This window comes from Talpa occidentalis, unplaced genomic scaffold, assembly GCF_014898055.3.
Source record: "Talpa occidentalis isolate TD23 unplaced genomic scaffold, MPIMG_talOcc4v2.1 talOcc4.16, whole genome shotgun sequence".
Classification (NCBI taxonomy): Eukaryota; Metazoa; Chordata; class Mammalia; order Eulipotyphla; family Talpidae; genus Talpa; species Talpa occidentalis.
In genome coordinates, this window is record NW_023601653.1 from 17,331,333 (window position 1) to 17,358,903 (window position 27,571).

The 27,571-nt window shown below is 39.9% G+C and overlaps 1 protein-coding gene across 1 annotated transcript in view; it reads left to right on the plus strand.

Annotated features, from left to right (window-relative positions):
• Positions 1-27,571, plus strand: part of FGD6 (FYVE, RhoGEF and PH domain containing 6) — a 102,819-nt gene that overhangs the window by 10,107 nt on the left and 65,141 nt on the right. Inside the window, exon 3 of the mRNA XM_037513856.2 lies at positions 25,919-26,072. Within this exon, the coding sequence (XP_037369753.1) occupies positions 25,919-26,072 (154 nt within the window). The remainder of the gene's footprint in view (positions 1-25,918; positions 26,073-27,571) is intronic.

Genomic DNA, 27,571 nt, shown 5'->3' on the forward strand with positions numbered 1-27,571 from the left:
GAGAGAGAGAGAGAGAGAAAGAAAGAAAAGAGAAAGGGAGAGAGAGAGAAGGAAGGAAGGAAGGAAGGAGGAGAGACAGGCAGAGACTGAGAAAGAAGGGATAAATTTGTCTTATTCATGATATGCTATAATCCTTAGCCAGGGTGAAAATTTTTTTCTTAAAATTGGGAATTTGGCCCTATTAGATTTCAGGCTAAAATGAGAGTTTGTCATTATCTCTAATATAAGCTCTAAGTTTCTGGAAAGTGTCCTGTATCTAGTATATTTCTTACTAGGGCACTTCTGCTCAGGTGAGGGTAACCAGGAAGGAAGGGGTTAATGTACATAGCCAGCCAGTGCGGCTGGGCTGGATGGCATTCATAAGGAGGGTTCTTTCTGTAGGCCACAGGAAACCGGGGGCAGCTTTGGACAGGTTGCAGGATGTCAACTAGGGCAGCCTGGTGAAGAATGGCTGAGCTTTGATTTTGAATTTAGCTTTCCACAGAGATTTTTGTTTAGGCCTGGAGCCAGAAAGCCCTGAACAGGCTTGAGACTCCTAAAATGTGCCAGTTGAATCAAAACCCTTCAGACCTAGCCTCATACTAACTATAACTTGGGAGGTTATTCCTTTTATAAACAACACTGAGTTAGACAGAAAGTAAAATCTAGGCTTTGGTCAGGAGGACACCCAGACATCCTAAAATAAGGTAAATGAGAAGTGAGACCTACATTTCAGGTGAGCTGAGAGGATCTAAGTTGAAATCTTGTTTGGTATCTGGCTATTGAAAATATAGCCTTGTGCCCCAGAGTAACTAATTCAAAATCTAACACCTTAGGGTTGTAACATGATAAGAAAAAAACACAAATGAACCTTGTTTAAGATTCTTTTGCTGTAGGAATCTAGAAAACTTAAATAAGGGACCAGGAAAATGAATAACTATAAGATAGTAAAAATCAAAATCAGCAAAAAACTATGAACCAGAGATACTCTATGAGGAGTGGGGGGCTGGAGGGGAGGGATTGGGGTCAAAATAAGGGGGTTGCAATTGTATGGGAAATATAAAAATAAAATTTATTATAAAAAAAAGAAAAAAAGAAGATTCTTCTGCTGTAGTAGTGAATCAAAATAGTGTCTTTAGCAGTCTCTAAAGCCTCAGAGAAGAGAGTCTGCACTTACCTTGGGGACTGATTCACAGAGACTCACTAATTGTGCAGTCTATACATATTACAAACCAGATTCTAGATTAGTAAACAGACATTTGGCAAGTTTGGGGGTAACCCACATGGTCACCTTCTTTACAGTAGAGATGTTTCATAAATCTAACAATTTAACATTTACAAACTCATAACAACATGTTCTCAGGAAATAATTGCAAATTGTCTCCAATTCCAAATAGGGTTGTGTCCTAAAGGTTCATGGCAATTTGGAGCTCAGAGTGTGTTTCCTAAAGAAACAGTTGTGGAAGTGGTGGTCAGGTCCCAGTTTACCCTCCAACTGATACTGGCCAGAACTTAATTGGCCTCCTGTTTTCCCTTACCAGGTGCATTCTCTCTCTTTGTATCTTTGGTTGGAGGCAAGAGGATTGGCCAGAGTGGGATTGAGTACTGGGACATCAGAGTAGCTAATCACCAGTGGTTCTGAGGCTTCAGAGTTTGTGGAAAGGGTGAGGTGACTAAAGAAGAATGAGGAAACTGCGTTGGGCTTGCTGTGAGAAAAACTGAGACATTGGAGGTGATGGGTGGTTAGGAGTTAGGATGCAATTTATTTTCTTTGCTACCATTTTTCCTCATTATTTTACCTCTTTCCCTCCCAGTTATCCTTTGTGTGATTCTGCTAATTGATTTTCTGACCTCAGGCAAGAGTGACTGGAAGAAATTGGTGAAATGGCTGGATGTGGAAGAAGTGGCTCTGAGCAGTGCAGTGGGGAAGGATAAGCAGCCCTCTGAGAGTGAAGGGAGGTAAAGGTTGCTCCCAGGGCCTTGTGAACAGTAGCCGTAGGTGTTCCCTGGTGATTCATCATTTGATCACCTGAGTTCTCGAAAGCAGGTTTGTTGGAAGTAAGATTGTGAAACACTCTAGACTATTATCTTGCTTTCTGGGTACCATAATCAGCTCCCTTCCCCCGATGTTTCAGACATTAATGAACCTACAACTGGCAGTCATTGAACCTTCTCCCTGTCTTGCCGATGATGAGTGCTCATTAAGAAGTTTGATTTCCATAAGTAAGTTTCTAAAATTTGGGTCTTTGATATTAGAGTTATGAACAAATCAGCTAAATAGTAGTATCCAAATGTTGGGATTTTTCCTCTTGAAATTGTAACAGATTTCTTGATTCTATAACCAAGAAAAACTTTCCCTGGAAGTATTCCAGTTTACTCCTCTAGTGTTTTGGTTTGTTCTTATAAGCACTTAAAAAAAAAAAGTGTGACCAGTGGGTTTACCTAGGTGATCTAGCAAGCGCTCAGTTTATTTATTCCACACTGCTGACCTTGTGTCAAGAACCATGCACTCAAAGGCAAAGGGATGCCGACTCCCAAGGAGCGTCTATCTAGTGAGGTAGCAGACAATTGTAGGACAACATGGTTTTATTAATCCAAGTTTTGTCTGAATTGCACCTTGAGTGAGGTTATTAAAAAGAGATGGTGACCCTTGAACCAAGACTTACAAAAAATGAACATGACTGGATTTGTCATTTGTCATTTCCTTTTTTTTCTTTTTTAAGATTTATTTATTTATGCAAACAAGAACTGGGGTGTAAGCCAGTGGTGAGGGGTGGGGTGAGAGGATTCACCAGAGAGAGTGGAGAGCAGAACAGGCAGATCTATTGAAATACACTGCTGAGGGGAGTGTTATAGGACAGGGAGAGGGGCAGCCCAAACCCCACAAACCTGCCTATTCTAAATGGGTTCTGCCATCCGCCGCATCAACACAAAACATATGAGACTTTAATGGGAAGGAACTTTAATAAAACTAGGAAACAATACAGGAAAGGCAAAGAGTCTAGTTTCTAAATGAAGCACCCAAATTTACCCGTCCCCTCGTGGGTAAAAGTCCATCCATATGGGAATGGCCCAGAGCAAGGCCCCAAAGCCTGCCACAAGTCTAAAGCATCTTCCAGTGGGGACCCACAGAAAAGGGCCAGAAACAACCAGACAAGCCCGGAAGGAAAAGAGCAAAATCAACATCAAGATAAAAGCTGCCGTTGTCACCTCCCCACAGGTCTCACCCACATCTGGGTCACCTAGTCCACGACCAATAGACAAGCGCAGTTTCTTCACGTGTCTCTAGGCTCCATGCGCCTCCTCCAGGTCTCCTGGCTCCATCCTGCTTCCTTCCTCAGTCTCTTCTGCAGCTTCTCCTCTCCCTGCTCAGCTCCACCCTCTCTTGGGTGGGGCAGGGAACCGCCCCCTTTCCTGGGGACCACCCGGTTACAGGAGCAGCGGGCAAGGCAGGAGAGGTCTGCTGCACCATGTGGGTTGCTCCCTGGCTGGCCAGGGATCAAACTTGTGCTGCAGTGGCTTGACCCATGTGCCACCAGGGAGGCCAGAATTTGTCATTTTCTAACCCTGATTTGAGCAGTTTCATTTGTGCCCTGGAGGCAAAAGTGAACTTGCAGCCTGAGGGGCACTGAGAAAAGAGGAAGTGGAGTCAGCAAATATGTTTTGCTGTTCCTTGAAACTTTGCCCAGAAGTCAGGTTTTGACTTATCTTTTGGTTTTCCTTAAGAATTAGGATTCAAGATAAAGTAACTTAGAAATCATTTATTTTAAATTAATCAGTGTACTCTCATTTTGGATGAAGAAAGTACTCAGTTTGTTTTCTCCCCTTTTAAACACAAAGCTGGGCTTTAAAGAGTTGCTGAATGGCATCACCAGGCATACCATAACCCATGACAGCATTTGTGTTATAAGTCATCAGACCTGGTCTAGAAGATAACTCCCTTGAGTTGCATTACCACCTGGTGGTATTGTTGGATTTTAAAATAATGATTAAAGTATATGTTAATAGTCCTAGTGATATGTCTGTGTTGTCATAGCACTGATAAGATTATGCACAGTTAGGAGGTGGGGGTTGGGACTCAAATATCTCAGGCAGCCCTTTCCTGTGAGTTATTTTCAGCATCTGTTCAGGAAATATCAAAAATTTGTGTGGCTCTTTAACTTGTGTTTCTTGTGCTGGAATCATAGCCACACAGTTTTGGCAAATCTGTTTGTTTACATACTTACCCTACATTTGAATTTGCAACTAAAAGCATTGGATTTTATTCCTTGGCAATAAAATTTTCCTTTTTTCTATTTAAGCCAATATTAGCAGCTAGTTAAATGGCAGTGTTTTGTCTCTTTTACTACCAATACAGATACCAAATATATGTGCTTTTATGTGATAGGATGTCACTTAATATTTTCAAGAGGCGTGTTTTTCATCAAACATGGAAGAACAAATACCCTACATTGTGATAGTGTGTATGTATGTATACACACACACACACACACATCCTGTCCTGCTGGGTAAAAAATATATTGTTTTGAGACAACTGAATTGTGCACATTTTGGGGGAAGAGAAGTGGCATTATTATTTCTAGAGATAATTGATTGGTTTTCTACAGTGATGCTTTCATTGAATTTTCAAATATTAAAAATTTAAAAATTTTATAATTTAGCCATGGAGATGCTGATTTTCTTTCTCATAAAATTGTGATGAATTACATCAGTGAAACAGAAATTGCTTTGCAAAATGAGCTTCTGACCTATTTCCTGGAGAAATGTTCCCAATGTAAACTTTTTGGGAAGGGCAGATGTGGGATCACAAGGCACCCCCTCATTCTCTTCCAAAGCATTTGTGATTTTTTTTTTAAAGATATATTTATTCGTGCATACAAGAACTGGGGTATAGGCCAGAGGCGCAGGAGGGGGAGAGGATTCACCAGAGACAGAGTGGGGAACAGAACAGGCAGACTGATGAAATACACTGCTGAGGGGAGCAGCTGGCGACACAGGAGAGGTGTGTTGCGCCATGTGGGATTCTCGCTGGCTGGCTGGGTTTGAACTGGCGCTGCAGAGGCTGTGGACAGCTTCACAGTGCGGCGCTCAACCGCCTATGCCACCAGGGGAGGCCCTGATTTTTTTTTTTTTTTTTTTTGCATTTGTGATTTCTATGGGTATCTGAAAGGTAAAGATAATTAGGTAGTCCATCAGTCTGTGAATAGGTTAAACATAGTAGTAGTGTTATAGGACAGGGAGAGGGGCAGTCCAAAACCCCGCAAACCTGCCTATTCTAAATGGGTTCTGCCATCCGCCGCATCAACACAAAACATATGAGACTTTAATGGGAAGGAACTTTAATTAAACTAGGAAACAACACAGGTAAGGCAAAAAGTCTAGTTTCTAAATGAAGCACCCAAAGTTACCCATCCCCTCGTGGGTAAAAGTCCATCCATATGGGATTGGCCCAGAGCAAGGCCCCAAGGCCTGCCACAAGTCTAAAGCATCTTCCAGTGGAGACCCACAGAAAAGGGTCACAAACAACTGGACAAGCCCGGAAGGAAAAGAGCAAAATCAACATCAAGATAAAAGCTGCCATTGTCACCTCCCCACGGGTCTCACCCACATCTGTGTCACCCAGTCCACGACCAAAAGACAAGCACAGTTTCTTTACGTGTCTCTAGGCTCCATGCGCCTCCTCCAGGTCTCCTGGCTCCATCCTGCTTCCTTCCTTCCTCAGTCTCCTCTTCTGCAGCTTCTCTCCCTGCTCAGCTCCACCCTTCCTTGGGTGGGGCAGGGAAGCTGGAACCTCCCCCTTTCCTGGGGACCACCCTGTTACAGTAGGATGTTGGGAATGCAGAATGCATTTTTGCAATAGACATAACTGTGAATAGGAGTTAGGCTCCCAGCTAGACCAAAAGAATATACTTATCTTCTAATATATGAAAAATGCAATGGAAAATATAAGAAAATGAGACTGTGGCAATGCTAAAACAGAACAATAAAATTAAATGAGTTGTTATAACTCCTAAATGCTAGTGGAGTCAACGAGGAATAGCTTAGTGTGTTGAGGAGAAAAGTATTAGTGGATGAAAGGAGAGATAAACCTTGGCTCACCAACCCTCCAGGTAGTTCAGGGGAATTTCCAGGTTGAGGCTCAGGTTCATATGTAAGGGGATGATTATGTTCATATTTCAGGTCTTCATAAATAATGTCTGTGCTTATTCATTACTTTTGTAAGCTTTCTGTGTTATTTCAGACATTTCTTTTAAATGCATTATCTTTTCTTGGAATTGGATAGATTAGTGTTTAGGAGAATCCCTTAATTAAAAAACTAGGCATGTTTTTCTCACTGAACATCTGAAACTTATATAATGTAATAATACAGTGTTACTTCATTTTTTTAAATGCTAAAAAAATTTACGTAAACAAAAGGTGCGTTTATATGAGCCCATTTTATTACTTTCTTAAAATTGTGTTATGTACAAAGCACTGTTTAGTTGTAGCACATTTGGGTGTGGAAAGCTACAGAGATGTACTGACCTTTTTATTGAATATTGAGTTTTAAAAGTTAAGTTGAAGAATGGAACTGCCTAGTTTCTTCTGGGTGGTATGGAAAAAACTACTTTGGTGGTTTAGTCTGGATCTGGTAATTGTTTGTGATTTGTGGATCTCTGGAGGGGAAATAAAAGCATTTGCAAGTAGTTTTGACATCAGGCAGAGAAAATCTCTCATTAGAGCTATAAAAATTGGGTTGGCCAAATAGACTATCAATGGAATAAAGTTATATGATAGTACTTCCAGTAAGAACAGCTATTTTCTGCAGTTTTCTTTCAGATTTCCTAGCCCTTCTTGTTTGTATTAAAGATCCATTTTGGCTGCATATAAGTGTGAATTGGAGTAAGGTTGTATTTGGCATTATTATACATACTTCTATACACAAAGTAATTGAGTCATGGTCAGTGACTTCAGGAAAAATAGACTTTGGTGGAAATGCAACTGGGTTAGTGGTTCTAAGCCTTCAAGGGTCTGTTTACCAGACTCTCTGGGTTTATCAAAGTATTTTGGTTTCTGCGTCAGGAAAGATTTAATAATAAACATTGAACAAAGAAAGTGAGTTTCCCCTGAATGTTTGGAAGGGAAACAAACACACTTAGTCTTTTTATGTTTGAAATGAATGGTATAACTGCTTGTTCTTTTAGCTTCTTTTGGTTTAGTTGAAAGCTTTGTTTTGCTGAGATCATATATATATATATTTTTTAACTCAGCTTCTTGGTAACAAATTTGTAATAGTTGATATACTTTGGCATATGTTGATATCATTTGAAACATTAGGAATTAAAGGATAGATTTGGTTTTTAATAAACTTAGAATAATCTGGCTGGTTCCCCATAATCTAAAGAGAAGTTTTGAATTTAAATTGTTGAGCGAATGTAATTTCAAGTCCAGGAAAGTAGAGACAATATATAAAAGACTAATTGGTGACTGTTTTCTTCCTTTCTTTCCATTGGGCTTTAGATGTATCTGCAGCTACAAGTAGACTGGTTTCAATTTAAACCAGTAGCTTTTTCACTACTTAATTTTACTTTCCATATCTTGACTATTAGAAACATGAGAACATGAGAACCTAACCCCTGTTAGGTTGTCAGAGGAGGAAAGGAAGGAGGACCAAGAGATAATGGTATCATTCATGGGTCAGGTATGATTTATTTGGTAGTAGAAGTTTGTGTGGAGAAACATAAATGGAGGTCTTTTGGGTAGTTTGAAAAAATTTAGAGATTCAGGGGCCTCCCTGGTGGCTCAAGGGGTTAAGCACAGTACTCTGAAGCAATCCACAGCCTCTGCAGCACAAGTTTGATCCCTGGCCATCCAGGGAGCAACCCACATGGTGCAGCACACCTCTTCTGTCTTGCCCACTGTTCCCCTCAGCAGTGTATTTCAGTCAGTCTGCCTGTTCTGTTCCCCGCTCTGTCTCTAGTGAATCTTCTCACCCCCCACCCCCCGCATCTCTGGCCTGTATCCCTGCTCTTGTATACATAGATAAATAAATCTTAAAAAAAAAATTTAGAGATTCAGGTATGCCTTTTAATGGTTTTATGTAAAATATAGTCACAGAATCATTAAATCATAGAGCTAAAGGAATAATTACAAACATGAAATCCAGCCTCCTTGCTCACTGATGAAAACAAGTCCAGCAAGACTTGTTGACTTTCCCCAGACCACAAAGATGGGAAATTGCAAAGCCAAGGCTCCAACCTGGTGCTTCAAAATATTCCTACCGCTCCTTGTAATGCTGTGTGGGAGCATTCTAGAATGAGCAAGATTTAGAAAATTCAATTTCAATTGATCTTACTTGTTATCAAAAGATTCAGATTTCCTTGTACCCTTGCCATTTTTCTCATGTTATATTTTGACCCCATCAGGAAAGAGGACTGCACACAGCTACATATGAACATAGAATTTTATGGCTCCTATTTTTTAAAATGATAATTTTAGGGCCTCCCTGGTGGCTCAAGGGGTTAAGACGCAACCTATGAAGCTATCTGCAGCCACTGCAGCATGAGTTCCATCCCTGGCCAGGGAGCTACCTACATGGCACAGCAGACCTCTCCTGTTTCACCCGCTTCTCCCCTCAGTGGTGTATTTCGTCAGTCTGCCTGTTCTGTTCCCCGCTCTGTCTCTGGCGAATCCTCTCACCCTCCCACGCATATGGCCTGTACCCCAGTTCTTGTATAAATAAATAAGTCTTTTAAAAAAAATTAAAACAGGGCCTCCCAGGTGGCGCAGCGGTTGAGCGCTGGGTTGTGAAGCTGCCCGCGGCCTCTGCGGCGCCGGTTCGATCCCCGGATGCTCCCTGGCCACCGGAGGAGGGTCCCACATGGCGCGCGGACCTCTCCTGCCGCCCGCTGCTCCCCTCAGCAGTGTACTTTGGTCCTTCTGCCTGCTCTGCTCCCCGCTCTGGCTCTGGTGAATTCTCTCACCCTCCCATGCTTCTGACTGTACCCAGTGCATGTATAAACAAAACAAACAAATAAATGAATAAATAAAAAAAAACATGCCTCTATAAAAAAAAAAAAAGAAAAAAAAAATTAAAACAAATGTGAAAACAAAGACTTACTGAGGTTAAATAACTTGCCCCAGGGCACATTGGGAATACATTGATAAAATGAGTAAGGAACCAAGCTTTCTGATACTGAGGCATATTAGAACATGCTCATATTGTTCTGTCTTGATGTCATTGGCTTTACCATTATTTTATTTTTTAATATTTAATATTGATAGATTTCAGTGAATCTTTTATCCAGGGGACCACAATGAACAAAATATTGTTGTCTCCATTTGTTAACTCTCTAGAGGAAAAACAGAGACACCTGCAGTGGCATGTATAGACCCCACAGTTTTTATGCAAAAAGAACCCATGGATTAGAAAGCTTTTATGGCTACATAAGGGATGTTTCAGTGGTTGGAAACTGAATTACTCACGCCATTTTTGCATTTGCTCAAGGTAGTGGTGACCATTATTCAAAGCAAGTTAAAATGGTTACTGCCATTTATCAGTTCCATGCAGACATTAATGACACATATTTCCTCCACGAATTGACGCGAGTTGTTTTTTTTTTAAAGATTTATTTATTTATTTATTTATACAAGCACTGGATTCAGTCAGAAGTGCAGGAGGGTGAGAGAATTCACCAGAGACAGAGCAGGGAGCAGAACAGACAGACTGACAAAGTGCACTGCCGTGGGGAGCAGTGGGCGCAGCAGGAGAGGTCTGCATGCCATGTGGGACTCTTGGCCGGCGGCCAGGGATCGAACCGGCGCTGCAGAGGCTGTGGGCAGCTTCGCAGCCCAGCACTCAACCGCTGTGCCACTGGGGAGGCCCAAGAGTTGTGTTTTTCATCTGGTATCCCTGTCTCTCATTTAATTCTCTGTCAAGTACTTTTGTGACCTGTGAAGTACTTTAGTTTAATAGTTAATTACTATTTATGGATCCCCAAAGTTAATAACTTTGTAAGTTGAAATGCCTTTTATATTAAAATAAGGTCCTTATTATCTTTTTTTTTTAATAGAGGCATGTTTTATTTATTTATTTATTTGTTTGTTTGTTTTGTTTATACAAATGCACTGGGTACAGTCAGAAGCGCGGGAGGGTGAGAGAATTCACCAGAGCCAGAGTGGGGAGCAGAGCAGGCAGAGGGACCGAAGTACACTGCTGAGGGGAGCAGCAGGCGGCAGGAGAGGTCTGCGCGCCTTGTGGGACCCTCCCCCGGTGGCCGGGGAGCAGCCAGGGATCGAACCGGCGCCGCAGAAGCTGCGGGCAGCTTCGCAACCCAGCGCTCAACCTCTGCGCCACCGGGGAGGCCCCAGGTCCTTATTATCTTAATGGAAAAACAGATTTTAATGAATGGTAGAGCTTTTCCCCTAAGAGGTAGGTGATATACTCACTATAATGAACTCTAAGATTTCTTAGGGCGGGAGGGACTTCTGGAGGCTTTTGAATTATGAGAAAGCAAGAATTGAAAACTGGACAAGGGAGCACATTCACTGGTGAAAATGATTAGGTAAAGCACTGCTGGTATTATTATTGTGGACACTGATATGTGTCACAATCACTGACCCCCTATCTATCAAGAGACTTGCAGAAACTACCTCCAAGCTTATTGAGAAACTGATTGAGATGCCTCCTTTTGACTTTTTACTTTGACATCTGTATTCATCCTGCCTAGGTTCAAGTAAACTTGGCTTGTCTCATTTTTTTAAGCAAATAAATGTTGTAAATCATATTATAGAAAACATTTACATTTCTTCTACATATACTCTGATGCACATTTTAACACTGTGTCTGTATTAATTACAGCAGACTTCACTTAAAGTCCTAAAGTTTTCCTACTAGGCTATTAAAGGTAGATACATGTATATGAAAGTAATTGATTTCCATATAGAATATCCTACAGCTCACGTATCTAATAAATTTATAATTTTTCCTCAATTTAATCCAAATTAAGTTTCACTCAAAACAGCTACACTATTGGTCTCACTTGTCTGAATATTTTATTATCAAAGAGCAAGGAAGGAAATGCTTTGAGGTTTTAGTCTACAGGTACATACATGTTTCACTGCCCTACAACACTTATTTCCTGCCTCTCCTCTTTATGTTTTATGCTAAAACGGAGTATAGAAAAGGAATAAATGAGTGATACTGCTTTGAAGGCTTTTGTTACTGGAGGCTGCTGAAATCCTGTGCCCTCAATTTGCCAGTTTTCCTTGTCTCTGTTTCTCATTTAAACATAGTAACATTTTAACTCTTCAAGGGGATATTTTCAGTAATTTTATTCCCTAGGAGCAAATGATTTCCTTCAGAGAATGTTGGAGTTTAGATTTTTATCTTACTGATTTATAGAGAGAATTTTAGTTACATATAGATTTTGCTTTTTTTTTTTAAGATTTATTTATTTATTTGTTTAATTATTTATTTATTTATACAAGCACTGGGTACAGTCAGAAGCGCGGGAGGGTGAGAGAATTCACCAGAGCAAGAGCGGGGAGCAGAGCAGGCAGAAGGACTGAAGTACACTGCTGAGGGGAGCAGCAGGCGGCAGGAGAGGTCTGTGCGCCAGGTGGGACCCTCCTCCGGTGGCCAGGGAGCAGCCAGGGATCGAACCGGCACAGCAGAGGCTGCAGGCAGCTTTGCAACCCAGCGCTCAACCGCTGCGCCACCAGGGAGGCCCTATATTTTGCTTTTATAGAATTCAATAATCGATAATAAAATCAATAGGGAATAATCAGTGAATCAATGGGAAAAGTTAGAAAGGAAAATAAAACTGGATAAGTTAAAAAAAATACCATTAGCTCCTCTTATTCATTTACCCAGTTCTATTTTCTTTTCTAACACTTCCTGTCATGTCAGTATATTATCTGTTTACCTATTTGCTCTTCTGTCTCCCTTATGTGACTACAGCCTGTATGAATGGGAGGCATTAAATTTCACTACATCGCTATATCACCAATGCCTAGAACTGTGCCTGACAAATAGGCTCATAGTAAATATTTATTGAAAGACTAAACAAGGAAGTGCATTTGTGGATCTTATGTTGCCACTCCCTACCATAGCATTTTGCTGGGCATATCCTGCTTATAGTATAATAAAAGTAATACTTACTTTACTATATTGATTGTATATCAAGCAGTACGAGGCATCCCTTTTCTTGATGGTCTATTATTGCACAGCACTAACATATTCTATCATAGCACTTTGTTAATCTCTCCCTGCGCACACTCCCCCTCCACCCTGGAAAACAAAACATTCACCATGTAAAACATAGCAAAAAATATTACAAGAGATTAAGCACTTTTGTACTCTTGGACCTAGCAGAAAACCTGGCACAAAATAGGTGGTCACATCTGAGTAAATAATTGTCAAGTTCAATAGTGCTTCTAACTTGTATGAGGTCAAAATCCAACTGCATTTTGGGTAAGCTAGTGTCCCACTGATCAAACTTTCAGAATGCACAGGAAACATCTGTTAATTTTGGAAAGCAATTACATTGATTGGAGAATTACTGCAATTCACTAAAAACAAAACTCCTTTGGAGAAGAGAAGTTGAATGTCTTTATTAAATACATAGTGAGCATCCTTTCCTATTGTAGAATGATTAAGCAAGAAACACTCTGTTCCTTTCATTCGCTGGTCCTCTTCACTAACCTGTAGAAGCCATAGGGTCTAAATTCAACACCAATCAAAAGCAATTTTTAACAATTTCTTAAGCAGTAGAGATGTTAAGATAGCTTTTTGTGCTCTTTAGACAATAGGCAGTTGTATCACTAAAAAAAATTAAAATTTTAAGAAACTTTTTTAAAAGAAAGAATTCTCAGGCCTCCCCTCGTAGCGCAGCGGTTGAGTGCTGGGCTGCGAAGCTGCCCGCAGCCTCTGCAGCATCGGTTCGATCCCCAGCCGCAGGCAAGTGTCCTACATGGCACACAGACCTCTCCTGCCACGCCCACTGCTCCCCTTGGCAGTTGACTTCGTCAGTCTGTCTGTTCTGTTCCCCGCTCTGTCTCTGGTGAATTCTCTCACCCTCCGGCGCTTCTGACTGAACCCAGTGCTTGTATCAATAAATAAATAAATCTTAAAAAAAAATAAAAAGAAATAAAAGAAAGAATTCTCGATGTGTCTTACATATAGAGAGACTGAAAACTAAAAAATCTAGAGTCTATGGGTGCCTTTGCAGTTGGCAAAAATGTGCAGGTTCTTGTAGTCAAGAACCTGGTGTAGTGCCAGGTATAATTTTTATTTATAGGGAATTGCTCCAAATGATTTAGCTATAGGAAATCCCTTAAAAGATGCATTGCCCATATAATTATTTCAGGATTGAACCTGTTTTGCCAAAATATTTGCCTTGTTTTGAAATAAAGTATTTTATGAGACTTGATATGGACTCATGTACTAGCTGGATATCTAAACTGGGAAAATGAGAGTCTTACCTAAAAAAGTTATAAAATATTTTAGAAAAATGTTTACTAAAAATAACTTCTTTTCTCTATGCAGTAGATGCCACGAAGGAAAATAAGCTTGTGGACTTGCAAAGATAGCTTTTGAAAACTATTTGCTAGATTATATCTTTCTCCCTTTTAATGTATTAAGTGCTATCTTAACAGGTACTTAACTGCATATTATATGCTCAGCACCATATTTGGGGAAGTATAAGGAAGCTTGTAAATGAAAATTTAAAAGAATATAAAATAAGGATTTAAAAGTGAATTTATGACTATTAAAGAAATGGGGTTTGGTCTCATTAAAATACATGAAATCTTTTTGTAGGTCAAACTTTAAATGCTATAAAAGTAAGCCCTTGAGTGAGTTTTTTGAATTTTTTGTTGGGAAAATGAGTTTGGTATATTTTTATACCTGGTGGTTGCTTTATAAATTGTTGATGCTTTCATATCTTAGGTTAAAATGAGATTTCAGCCGTTTTCTTAAATGTGGTCTCATTAAATTGACTTTGATGTTAGAAATTCTAAGCATTTTAAATTCTTAGCGGTTCTCCCACTATTAAGAGCCAAATTATTTCTGTATACTCTTCTGTACTCTAAAATTTATATCTTCTCTGCCTGCTCATTAAAATCTTGGCCCCAATAAATATTTCTGCTTGTCTTTTGCTAATCCCCCGTGGGTAGATTCTGTCATTGAAATCTGTGATGTTGAATGAAGGTGTCAGAGCTTACAGAAGCCTCCATTTCATTATACTTACTTGATGCTAAAGTGAAAACACTGTTTCTTCCCTGGGTTTACCTTGTAAAATGTAAGAAATTTATCATTTTCCTTCACTGGGTAGGCAGTAGAGGGGTTAGAAGTGTGCTCCTTTAGAGGCTGGGTACAGGAAGCATGCTGAAAACCACTGCCATGTAATCCACGTGTCAACATTGTTTGATTTTTTGCATTTTGGGGAGCTCCCAATGGGAATTTGCTGTCTCTCACCCATCCTCTCCCTGCCTTTGACCTTTCCTTCTCAAGTATTAAAAATAAAATAGTGATTATGAAGAACGCTTGAGATAATTGAGATAAGAAAGATTTGGAGATGGCAATTTCTTCATGTTTTCAATTATGAAAGTTTTATAGAATCCCTTTGTTTATTTTGAACGTTCACATTTCCCTGCACCAGTCCACTTGAGGGGGAAAAAAGGTTTTTTGGGAAAGGAGAGGTTTTGTTTTGTTTAGTTTTTTTATCATGGAAAGTTTCGGAGTAAGTGGAAAGTTTAGGGGTACTTAATCTCTGTCCCTAGAAAACCATTATTATCTTAAAAGTGAGAGAGTGTCAACATTCCTTCCTCAAGGTCAGGAACAGAATCTTCTGCTGTGTCACTTTGGTGCCTCAAGTAAAACCTGTCCCACCAGAAGCTCAGTAAAGGGACTTGGTGGCATATGCTCAAGGACCTATCTTTCTACCTGCTCCCTCTTGGCTCTTCTCTTTTCCTCCAGCTTTCTGGTATCTTCCTTTTTCTTCACTGCCCTACTGTCCTCTTTTTGTGAGTGCTACTAGCTAGGACTCAGAGCACACAATTCATGTTTTTTTTTTTTTTTTTTAAATAGAGGCATGTTTTTATTTATTTATTTATTTATTCATTTGTTTGTTTTGTTTATACATGCACTGGGTACAGTCAGAAGCGCGGGAGGGTGAGAGAATTCACCAGAGCCAGAGCGGGGAGCAGAGCAGGCAGAAGGACCGAAGTACACTGCTGAGGGGAGCAGCGGGCGGCAGGAATATTAACTTCATTTTGCAATGTGGAGCAGATCACTCTTTTGAATGTAACTATTTTTTCCATGTAACTATTTTCATACTGGACTAAAGTGGAGTCTAGTATATAGCACATCAAAACATGAATTGTGCGCAGACCTCTCCTGCCGCACAATTCATGTTTTGATGTGCTATATACTAGACTCCACTTTAGTCCAGTATGAAAATAGTTACATGGAAAAAATAGTTACATTCAAAAGAGTGATCTGCTCCACATTGCAAAATGAAGTTAATATTCCCAAAGGAATCAGTCACTTTATTGCATAATTGACACATGCTTCTAATGTCATTGTAGACCTTTTTAGCCTGTGTTGCTCATGGGTGTTTGTCACTGTTGTGATCACTAGTTACCAAAAATGGATGAATCTAGCTATTTAAAAAGAGCTTTAGGGGCCTTCCTGGTGGTGCAGGGGTTAAGACACAGCACTATGAAGCTACCTGAAGCCACTACAGCATGAGTTCGATCCCCAGTCAGGGAGCTGACCCACATGGCACAGCAGACCTCTCCTGACTTACCCACTGCACCTCTCAGCAGTATATTTCTGTTGATCTGCCTGTTCTGTTCCCTACTCTGTCTCTGGTGAATCCTCTCATTCCCCACACCTCTGGCCTATACCCCAGTTCTTATATGCATAAAATAAATAAATCTTTAAAAAAAGAGCTTTGAAAAGGTATTTTGAGATGCAGTGGGATGCCTCCAAAGCAGTTATTTATGCTGGTGACTGAAATTCTTTTAGAAACAGGAGACAATGTTGTGATGTATTTGTAACTGTGATTATTCTGAGCTTTGAGATATTACTGCACAGGTAGCAAGCTACCAAAATGAAACAGTGAAATGAAATATGGAAAGCAAGCCCAGTAATAGCCTGCTATAAAACGGTGACTCACATGACCTCATTGCAGGAGTTCTTTACTCAGACAGGCAAGCTGGTGATGAGCTGTTTCACATGACTGATAATGCAGAAGCTTCTCTCTTGCAGTCATTCTTTGTACAATTTTAGACTTTTAAGTGTCTAGAGTGATCTTTAAAAAACCCTCTTTGATAGTTTTGTATATATCTGAAGAAAGAGTAGGCTAGCTAGTGAACTTTTCATGTTCAGTGTTCAATGAAATGTTTCCTTATTGTTAGTGCCTTCTGTGTATTAATTCATTTAATCCTCATAAAGACTTGTCAGCTAGATGGGATTATTACCCCCCGATTTATGGATGAGGAAACTGAGGCTGAGTGAGGTTAAAAGCTTACTCAATTTCACTTAGCTAGTAAGTGGCAGAGCTCAGTTCAAATTGTTAGGGGGAAGTGATGTCCTGAGTTAATCCCATACAGGATTAACTTTGTGGACTCCACCCCCACTCCAGACTAAAGCCATTAAGACTCTGGGAAAGACAAATCCCATCACCACCAAGGGAGGGTGGCTGGGACCTGAGGGTGGAGTTGGGCAGTCAGGTTGGATATAAAAAACCAAACACGTGGGCCTTGGGCTCTCAGGCTCCCGATCGCTCGCCTCCTGGCTTCACTGCTCCTGGCTGGCAGCCAGCTCTCAGAGCGCCATTTTGGGATTCCTAATTGGCGGATCGGGTAGGACTCATTTAAAACTTTCTCTCCCACTTTTCTCCCAGAGCTGTACATTTCCTCATTTCCCCTTCCCTTTGTAAATAAACCTTTTATTAACCTTTCACGTGTGCCTGCAGCAGAGCATTGATAATGTTATAGGACAGGGAGAGGGGTAGCCCAAGCCCCGCAAACCTGCCTGTTCTAAATGGGTTTTGCCATCCACCGCATCAACACAAAACATAGGAGACTTTAATGGGAAGGAACTTTAATAAAACTAGGAAACAATACAGGTAAGGCAAAGAGTCTAGTTTCTAAATGAAGCACCCAAAGTTACCCGTCCCCTCGTGGGTAAAAGTCCATCCATATGGGATTGGCCCAGAACAAGGCCCCAAAGCCTGCCACAAGTCTAAAGCATCTTCCTGTGGGGACCCACAGAAAAGGGTCAGAAACAACCAGACAAGCCCGGAAGGAAAAGAGCAAAATCAACATCAAGATAAAAGCTGCCATTGTCACCTCCCCATGGGTCTCACCCACATCTGTGTCACCCAGTCCACAACCCAAAGACAAGCGCAGTTTCTTCACGTGTCTCTAGGCTCCATGCGCCTCCTCCAGGTCTCCTGGCTCCATCCTGCTTCCTTCCTTCCTCAGTCTCTTCTGCAGCTTCTCCTCTTCCTGCTCAGCTCCACCCTTCCTTAGGTGGGGCAGGGAACCTGAAACCTCCCCCTTTCCTGGGGACCACCCTGTTACAATAAGTCCTTTTAAGCGCGGGTGAGGACCCACAGTCAGGCACCCCGTTTTGTATCGGGGTTGCTCTACAACAAAAACAGGCAGTTTTGCTCCAAAATAGATATACTACTTCTTTGGGGTAATCTTCTAAACTAAGAGTTGGCAGATTATTTCATAAAACATCAGATGGTAAATATTTTAGACTTTTCAGGCCATGCTATCTCCACTTGTACTGTTAACTGGAAATAAAGTTTCCATGATAAACAAAGTTTATTAGATAGAGAAAGCAGACCCTCCGATATTCTGGAAGAACTGTTTTAGTAAACACAAATTTGAATCTGGCTTATATAGGTGGGCTATTGACACTAAGGAGGGGCTTCTGGTTCTAAGTTGTCCAAACCTAAAGCTATGCTGATGCTAAAGGAAGGCAATGCAAGATTTAATCTCTTCCTTTCTGAAGAATACCCTGCAGGGCTGCACAGGCTGGGTACTTAGCCTCTATCTGCTTCTTCTTTAGTGGGTGTGAAAAGACTGGCTGTCCTTTCAGGCAGCAGATTCTTGTACAGCTTAGAGGGTGGAGCCTCTTCATGCTTTAAATCAGTGAAGATGACTTTGCTCTCTTGCCTGCTAGAACAGGGAGGGAGAGGTCCCAGAAAATTTTATAAAATGTTCAAGGTAGATGTAGCCTGTGTTCCAGTAAAACCTTATTTGTGGGCACTGAAATTTGAATTTTATGTAATTTTCACATGTTACAAAAGATTACTCTTGACTTTTTATAAAGGCAAAACCCATTCTTAGCTCATGGGCCTTGCCAGAAGAGATAGCAGACTGGGTTTAGATACTCAATAAATGAATATATGTGAGGTATCAGGATAAAGCCATTCACTTATTAATAAATGCAATTAATAGATCAGTTAGCATATGAAATTTGGGGGTTACCAGGGGCAAACAAGAGTAAAAGCTTCTAGTTCCTCTTGACATATTGCTTACTTAATCAACTATAATATTCTCACTTTCTTATGCCTGCTTTTTGGAAATCTGTCTTTATTTCTTGTCCATTGCATGTATTAGACATGTTCCTTCTCCTTTAATCAGCAGAACCAGTAGTGTTATCTCAACTTTATAATTTAGAGAAGTGTAAATTCAAAGAACCTAAATATTCATAGCCTGGTGAGTGGTAAAACCTCAATTCAAATGCAGATTTGTTTTAGGATGAAACCAGTGTCTTCTCTCCTTGCCTTCTTTCTGCCCCTTTCATGAAACTGTGATAAAATGTTTATGATCTTGTCAAAAGTAAATTTAAAAAAAATTTTTTTTAAGATTTATTTATTTATTTATACAAGCACTGGGTACAGTCAGAAGTGTGGGAGTGTGAGAGAATTCACCAGAGCCAGAGCAGGGAACAGAACAGGCAGACTGACGAAATACACTGCTGAGGGGAGCAGTGTGGGACCCTCGCCAGTGGCCGGGGATCAAACCGGCGCTGCAGAGGCTGTGGGCAGCTTCGCAGCCCAGCGCTCAACCCCTGCACCTCTGGGGAGGCCCTCAAAAGTAAATTTTTTATCTCACTTGTTGAATGTTTATTTTCACTTCCCTTCCATTTTTCCTTACTCTAGCTTTTGATCTTATCCAAATTTGAGGAAAATGATAGGAGGCTTCTTGGTTTCCTAATCAAGGAAGCTAAACATAGATGAGGAGCTAGGCAGGAGGGAGCTACTCCTCTGTGGCTGCTTGTGGGCTTCCCTAGCAGTCTGCTGTCCTTTTCTCCTATCATGTGTGGGAAATCCCAATTACAGATGTGGTTCCTGTTAGAAAATGAGAACAGACTTGGATAAAATGAGACCTGAGTTGAATGCAATGATGTCCTTTGGTTTAAATACTAGTTTCCTTATAAATTCCCCACTATTTTATTATAGTGGGGTCTGTATCTACTGTAACATTTAATATTCCATATCATAGAATATGTCACATTTCTGCAACACTTAACTGCAGTACCTCTCACTTGAATATAACTTGTCTATTATGATGGTCTGTTTGCATTTATATGTGAACTATAGTTAGATATAAATGAAGTTAACTTTACCCTTTAATATGATTTATCAGGTTAATCCTATTAGATTATTACCACCAGTGCACCTGTTCTGTACTTAAGGATCTGTTGGGATGGCGCTGTCTTTGATAGCTAAATTACCTCCCAATTACCTTTTTGCTGAGGAAAGGAGTCTCGCCCCAAGTTTGTGGGATGGTCAAAGACATAGCCCTGGACAGATGAGATTGACAGCAGTTTACCAGTCATATGTACTCACAGCCCAGGGGAGAAGACGTGGATGGGCACACAGGAACACACTGGGGTTGTGGGAGGCAGGGTTTATAATGTTAAGGGGTGGGAGCCCATCCTGCAGGAGGATGTGATTGACTTGTTTGAATAATTTGGTGTGTTGGCGGGAGCTAAAGTCTGGTAGGAATAAGCCAGAACTGGGTCTGATCCCTGCAATAAGGTTTGGCTGGAGGACCTTATCCTAGGGAGCAAAGTGAGAGGGGCAACTTTTAGGCCATTTAGGGCCCTCTTGGTTTTCCCCAGATGTCAATGCAGAACAAAATATGAGGCTTTACTACACAGTGGTTTCATACTGAGTCACAATCAAGAGTATAGCATGGGAAGAGAGTGGTCATATTTTCCAAAAGTCTCACCCCCTTTCCAGTGGCTGTTAGGATTATGATGAAAAAATATTAATGGAAGCAATGTGGCATGTACAATTCACACAAAAACACAGCCACCCTGATAGAGAAGGTAGACAAACGGTGAGCTGTTTATCTTTACCTGCTCACCAACCAACCTCACTTTCCTGACTTGTCTCTCCGGCTAGATTCCCTCCTTTAGTGTTAGAACTTGGTAAAGCAAATAAGAGGGCTTGGGCTGGATCCCCAGTTTCCATCATGGATGGATCATTGTCTCTTCTGCTTTGGCTGCTTGCTAGTTTTGTTAGCACTTAGCTTACTTGGCAGGCTCTAACTTGTCATCACAGTGAAATGCTCCCCACGCAGATCATCCTCCGTGTCACTTCCTTTACTATCTCCAAGCCTTTGCTCATGTCATTTCCCTTCCAGTCCCCTCCCACTTAGTTATGATGCCTTTGCTCCTCTTTTTATTTGCTGGAGTCTATTCTCTGAAGTGCCTACACCTCAAATCTGTTTGGCTGCTCCATTCTGCACAGAGCACTCATTTCTCTGGCTTGATGGCCCTTATTATCCGTGCATTGCCTTTAACACTGAGCATGCACTAACTTTTGTTCTCTTTTTAGAAAAATAGTCACTGCCTTTATCTAAATTGCTTTGTTACTGCAGTTCTTTTGGCCTTTGTCTGTTTCGGAAAGCTTTATTCAACAGATAAAAAGAGAAGCACCCAATAGAACTTATCATCTGAACATTGCCTTAACTGTTAGATTATTTTCTGTTAGATTATTTTCATCTAGCCCCTAAAATAATATTTGACATACACAGATTCCTCAGTAAAGACTTTTTGAAATAAATGGTCAGCAGATTTATACATTTTAGCTATTATAGAATATATGTGTGAAAATACATGCATACATAAGTATAAATGTGTGTGTTTAAATGTGAAGTGGGCTGATGTAGTCATCCTAGCCGCATTATTACTTCTTAGTGACCTTTATTTGGCCTGTTATTAATGAGCTACATATTACATAATTACATTCTGCATATTGCATAATGAAAAGGTAAAGGGGAGAAATGATGTTAAGTCAACTTGGTAGGCTGTTTTATTTTTAAATAAAATAAACAGCATCTTTGCTGCAATGTCAAAATTGGATTTGGAACCTGTTATATGTATTTGGAGGCAATTCTAAGCTCAAAGATTTCTGCCCATATTTCTTGAAGATCATTTTAAAGAATCATCCTTTAAATTCTAAAAAAACAATGCTAGTAATTATTTGATATTTATTTCAGTTAGTGCTTGTTTCTAGAGACATTGTTATAACAATTTATTCCTCTCTGGCTATGCAGAGCTAGGCTTATATTAGCTACCTCCTTAACTGGAGGAGCAAGAATCCTCAATTGCACTGTGATAAGTCTTGGACTCCAGCTGTGTCTTTAAGACCAGGAACACTGCAGGGCATCATCAACCTTACTTACAGGGCTCAGAGTTGTCCTAAAACCAGAGAGAGTGCTGTGGGTGATGCCTAATGGTAGGGTGGTGTTCACTGTGGGGTAGTCAACAAGTTGTGTGGTGACTATGTGGACCATGCAGACTGTTAAACAATCCCTGTACTGACCTCTTTTTCTTTTCAAAGCCATCAGCTGGATGACCAGATGATCACTCCTACTTATTATCTAAGACTCATGTGAATGGTTTTCCCAAATAAGCCTCTACAGGCTGTAAGGGAAAGGCATAGTTTATATAACTTTCGGACCTAAAAGAGTAGAAAAAGGGATAAAATAAAGGCAACCCTGAAAATGTACAGTTCTAAAATTAGAGAAGCGGGGGCAAGAAGGGAGAATTTTTAAATTCTCATCACCTTAGGAAGAAATTTATAGGTATCTCCAAATAAAAATATTTGAAGTTTGGGTTTATGGTGTGTATATATGACATCTTTGAAAAAATGGTAATATGCATAATAAAAAGGCTTTTAAAAGGCAGCAAGGGGTAAATTGTGAAGTCTCTTTCTTACCTCAGCCCTGAGTCCCATAGGCAACAGTTGTTTTGTTTCTTTTTCATCTTTCCAGCAATATAGACCAGGATATTTGTGTGTATGTGTGTGTGTGTACATATATAGATGAGTTCTTTACATATTTTGGATATGAACCCCTTATGAGATAAATGATTTGCAAATATTTTCTCCCACTCAGTAGGTTGTCTTTTCATGTTGTTGATGATTTCCTTTGCTATGCAGAAACTTGCCTTAGTTTCTTTTTTAATTTAACAATATTTCCTGGAGAACAATCTGTATCTTTGTCTATAGCTCTACCTCATTTTTTAAATGGCTATTGAGTATTTCATTGTATGGCTATACCCTCAGTTTATTTAATGTCTGCTATTAATGGCCCGAGATGAAAACGCCTTTTAAAACTGCTTCCTTTGGGTTAAACAATAATGACTCTAAAGCTAATTACATTAAAAGGGTGGGTAGGTGCTCTTATACTTTCCGGAATTTTGAATTCCATTTTTTTCTTTAAGCCATTTTCAGAATTGTCCTGGGTTTTGAATAGTAGCTGCAATGTACTGGTCTTTATTTTGTTTTTAATAATTAGGGTAAAATTTTAAGAATTCTAGTTATAGGGCCTCCCCTGGTGGCGCAGCACAGGGAAGCTGCCCGTGGCCTCTGCAGTGCCAGTTTGATCCCTGCCGCTGGCGAAGGTCCCACATGGCGCGCAGACCTCTCCTGCCGCGCCCGATGCTCCCCTCAGCAGTATATTTCATCTGTCTGCCTGTTCTGTTCCCCGCTCTGGCTCTGGTGAATTCTCTCACCCTCCCGTGCTTTTGACTGTACCCAGTGCTTGTATAAATAAATAAATAAATCTTTAAAAAAAAAGAATTCTAGTTATAAATGCCATTTTGGGGGAGGGTGATGGTAATGGTATTTATTAGGGTAGATGTTGCCCCTGGAAAATAAAACAAGCCCTTTTTTTCAAAATTCCACACTGAGCCTGGTATTCCTTCCTAACAGAGTCATTCAATGCCAGTTTTAAACAATCCTTCAATTTATATTTCAGAGAAACTGAGTATTTTTGTGTGTTTTTTCTGAAACCATAGAATCCAACTTAATAGTTTCAGGGTTGTTAACACCTCTAAATATCATGAATCAGAGAGTAAAACTCTTGTATATATTCTATACTATAGCTAACTTCCTTCATTCTTTCCTGAAAGCAAACTTTTTTTTTAAAGATTTATTTTATTTATTTATGCATACAAGAACTGGGGTATAGGTCAGAGGGGTGTGCTTGTGTGTGTGTGAAAGTATTCACCAGAGACAGAGTGGGGAGATGAATGGGCAGATCTACTAAAATACACTGCAGAGGGGAGCAGCGGACAGTGAGTGAGACAGGAGAGGTCCGCCACGCCATGTGGCCAAGTGATCCCACTTCCATAAGTACTATCTTCTGAAATTTAACGCCCATGGCTTTCTAATCTCATTTTTCTTTATTCAGTAAAAACTTTTCGAAGGCCTGCTGTGAAGTCAACTGAAATAAGACAATTTCCTTATCCTTAGGAGCTTACATTCTAATGAGGTAAAGAAATATACCACCAACTGAGCTCTTATGGAATTCAGAATAGATAAAAACTGATTTGGGGTAGGTAGGGAGTGGTCATAAGAGGTTTTCTGCAGGAAAGCAATTTTCAGAACTAAAATCTCCCATATTTTATGACTTTATTTTGATCTATATCATTTTAATATTGAAAACTTTTCTCCCTGCTTCTTAAATGTTAACTTTTATAAACATTTGCATCCCTAATGGATATGGCAACTAACTGGTTACTATCTTCTTAATAGATTTCCAAATATTGGACCAAACCATCTCTCAGCTTTCTCTTTAGATGAAATAAACTCAATTTCATGACGGGTGCCATGGTTTTATTACTGATTATTCAAAGATGTTTATACTGAGGAGTCCAAAAGAGTGCATAGATGGGCTGATCCAAAAACCCAAAATTACTGAGATTTTGTTACAAGCAGACTGTGATTCAGTAGGTAGGTATAGGGCCTGAGGCTTTGTATTAATAAGAAATTGCCTAGTGATGCTGAAGCTACTCATAGATTGAAATGTTTTGAGTAAGAGGGTCTTAGAGGATGTAGAGATAAAGAATTAAGATAAAAACTGGCGAAGGTATCTTCTTTTTATTTGGCTGGATCCTGCAGTCTGTACTACTTGTTAGCCATTTGTTCTTGCTAATCTAAATCAAGTAATTATCTCGCGGGTTTGGGCTCATTTTCTTGCTCCCAGAGACAGTGCTCTTGCCAGTGATTTGACTAGAAGGCTTCCTCTCCATACCTCTCACCCCCATCCAGGGAGTGAGTGTCCTCCATGTCATAGGGAGTTATGACCAGGTGTGTACCCACCTGATTGAGACTGTGATGATTCCCAGAAGCCCCCGGCCACTGAGTAATAGGAAACCCTGTCTTTGGCAGCAGGAGGTATTCATTTTGGCATTTTGGCATCCTGCCTCCATCCAACTAGTCACATTTGAGCTCCAGGAATGGCTTTTGAGACAAGTCTGTATCCTATAAAGTGTAATCAGGAACTGGCAGAAAATTTATCTTTAAGTTTTAAGATTCCTATCAGAAATTCTCATAACTTGTAGGAGACTTGGCAGATGACTAACCTACCCATAACCTGCTATAGGGGACTGCCAAAGTGAAATGCAACTGTCTCTTTATTTTGCCACTATTTCCCCTGAATGATTTTCTATGGATGTTTTTTACTGACTCCTGTGTTCTGCAGATATTCTTGTAGACTGCAGATAGGAAAACAATTGCTACAGGCAGTTTGTTCCTGAGTCTTTACAGCCAAAGTTAGAAAGAATTCTTTCCATCGCCTTCTTAGGGAACTTTCCTGTGGAATTCCCCACACAGACTGGATTGCAGCAATGGCTTTTAGATTCTAGAGATCTGTCTCAGCACCAAATAGGAAATGTTGATGATGTCAGGCTGACAAAGAGGAGTTGGTAAATGCCCTGGTAGAGTGATTTTCAAACTTCAGTGTGTATTCCCTAAGGGCCTTGCACCTAGACTTTCTGATTCAGTGGGCCTGGAACAGGGCCTAAGAATTGGTAACGACCTCATTCCTTTCCATATTTATGATGTGGTTACATAAAAGACAATCAGTGATAACCAAGGAGGTGGGCACAAAAGTTCACAATAGCAAAAGCATTGTTGATTGGGATCACCATCATTACCTCCAGATCCTCATAGATTTGTTCATTGGTTTAAAACAAAACAAAACAAAAAATTACTGAGGAAGCAGTGGCTCTTCTAATGTTCCTGTACGGACAGTGCCCTTTTGTGTCAACACAGCCCACATCCTATTAGGCTTTTTGGTTTATACTAGGAGTAGAGATCTGATCTTCTAGGGTAAAGATATATGGAAGCTTAGGAAGGGGGCAGCAGGGAAATTTGCTTGTCATCCTCTTTCCTATTACAGAAATATGTTTTTCAAGAGAATTCATTTTAAAAACAAAGTGAATTTGGTTTTTTGCCAGTTGAGATGGGGAAATGGAAGGAAAAGTTTGTTTGAGCTGGTTCTTCCCATCCCTCTACAGTCCTTAGACGTACCTTGCTTATATCACAAAAATAAGATGATTTTGTTTGTGTGTGTATGTTTGTGGTATTCTTTGTTGTAAAGGTGACTAATGCAATACTTTCTTTTGAAGCGCTTCTGGGGCATCCCTGGAAGGGCACAATGATCTGGATCGTGGTCTTGCTGACCTTCCTTCAGATGAGGAGGAAGTCCTTAACAGTTCTGATGAAGATGATGTCAGCTCTAGTTCTAGTAAGGGGGAGCCTGATCTGCTGGAAGACAAACAGGTATGTTGGTATTTAATTGGTCCTATAGTTGCATTTGCTGACCTTCACTGCTTTTGGAAAAATATTTATCAGCATGATAGGCACAAAAATCCTAGGTTTTTTTTTTAATTTGTACATTTTTCTAATTTAAAATATTCCTGCTATAGTATGATGCCTGAGATGTTATCATCCATCCAAGCATTTGTAGCCTAGAGAGTATTTAGTAACTTTTGAGAAATTATTGTTGGTAGTGTTTTTTTTTAAATAACAAAAACCTCTTTGTAGTGTTCTTTATACTTCTATTGATTCTACTTGAAAGAAAGGAACTTTATTTCAGATTCAATCAAGTCTTTTAAGGCGTGGAATGAAGATTGCTGATATTAATACATCAAAGTTTGCTTTGAAATAACTCAGTATGTGTATATATTTAATAAACATGAAGTAAAGTTGGTCATGTGTTGATAATTATGACACAGGTACTTGGGGTTTCATTTTGTTGTCTCTAGTTTGACATGAATATTTATTTCATTTTAAATCACATTTATTTGAATAAAGACATAATTATAAGGGGAAAAAAGTATATTAGCAGTATTCCTACAATGTGTTAGGATGTGAAAAGTCCATCCATATCAAGTCATGAAGAGAAGCATGTCGCCTCTTAGGCCATGAACTGTCAATCCATTATGCTTACTGTTTAATATATTTTTGCCTTGTTTAATTTTTATTTTCAACTTTATATTAGGCCTTATGATACATATTATGTAATTGTCTGGATTTAAATTTCAGCTCCACCCATTATGATCTGGGTAATTTTGGGCAAATTATTTATTTTATTTGGGTTAAACAGACCCATTTCATATAGAATAAGTACTTACAGAACCATAAGTGCTAAATGATTTGATATGACTGATTATTTGTTTTTTATTTATTACTTGTAAAATTTCATTTCTGTGCTGCAAATTATTAAATCATGGAGTAGCCATTCAAAATTATTTAGCTTAGGGCAGGTGAGTTTGGTAGACTCCTAAGTTAGATGAATATCTATTCTTAAAGGCTCCCAGCAGTGTGCATGTTTTATCTTGACTATCAAGTAATTCCTCCTTCCAGATGGCACCCCCCTGGTGTAAAGGACTTTTGCCTGAGCCTCTCCCTGGAGCTCTTGACCAAGCCATGGACCAAATGAAAACAATAAAGCTTTTGGCAGATAAAAAAGGAGTAATTCCTCCTATATTTTATTAGTGTCTGTTTTGCTCTGATTTGAACATTCATTTTTCATGTTCATTCTTCCTGGATATAGATTCACAAATATTTATAGGATACCTACTATGACCCATGCCTGGGACATAGGCATGAAGCAGAGCTCAGGGTCTTGACTTTTGAAGATCTAACATCTTTAAGGGGCAGAAGGGACCATAAATGCATGAATGTAAGAACTTTGGAATGGAGCATGCTTGTGAAAGGAATAAGACAGAACTGTGTGTCAGAAGCTGAGGCCAGTAACAAAGTGATATTTGACTGAG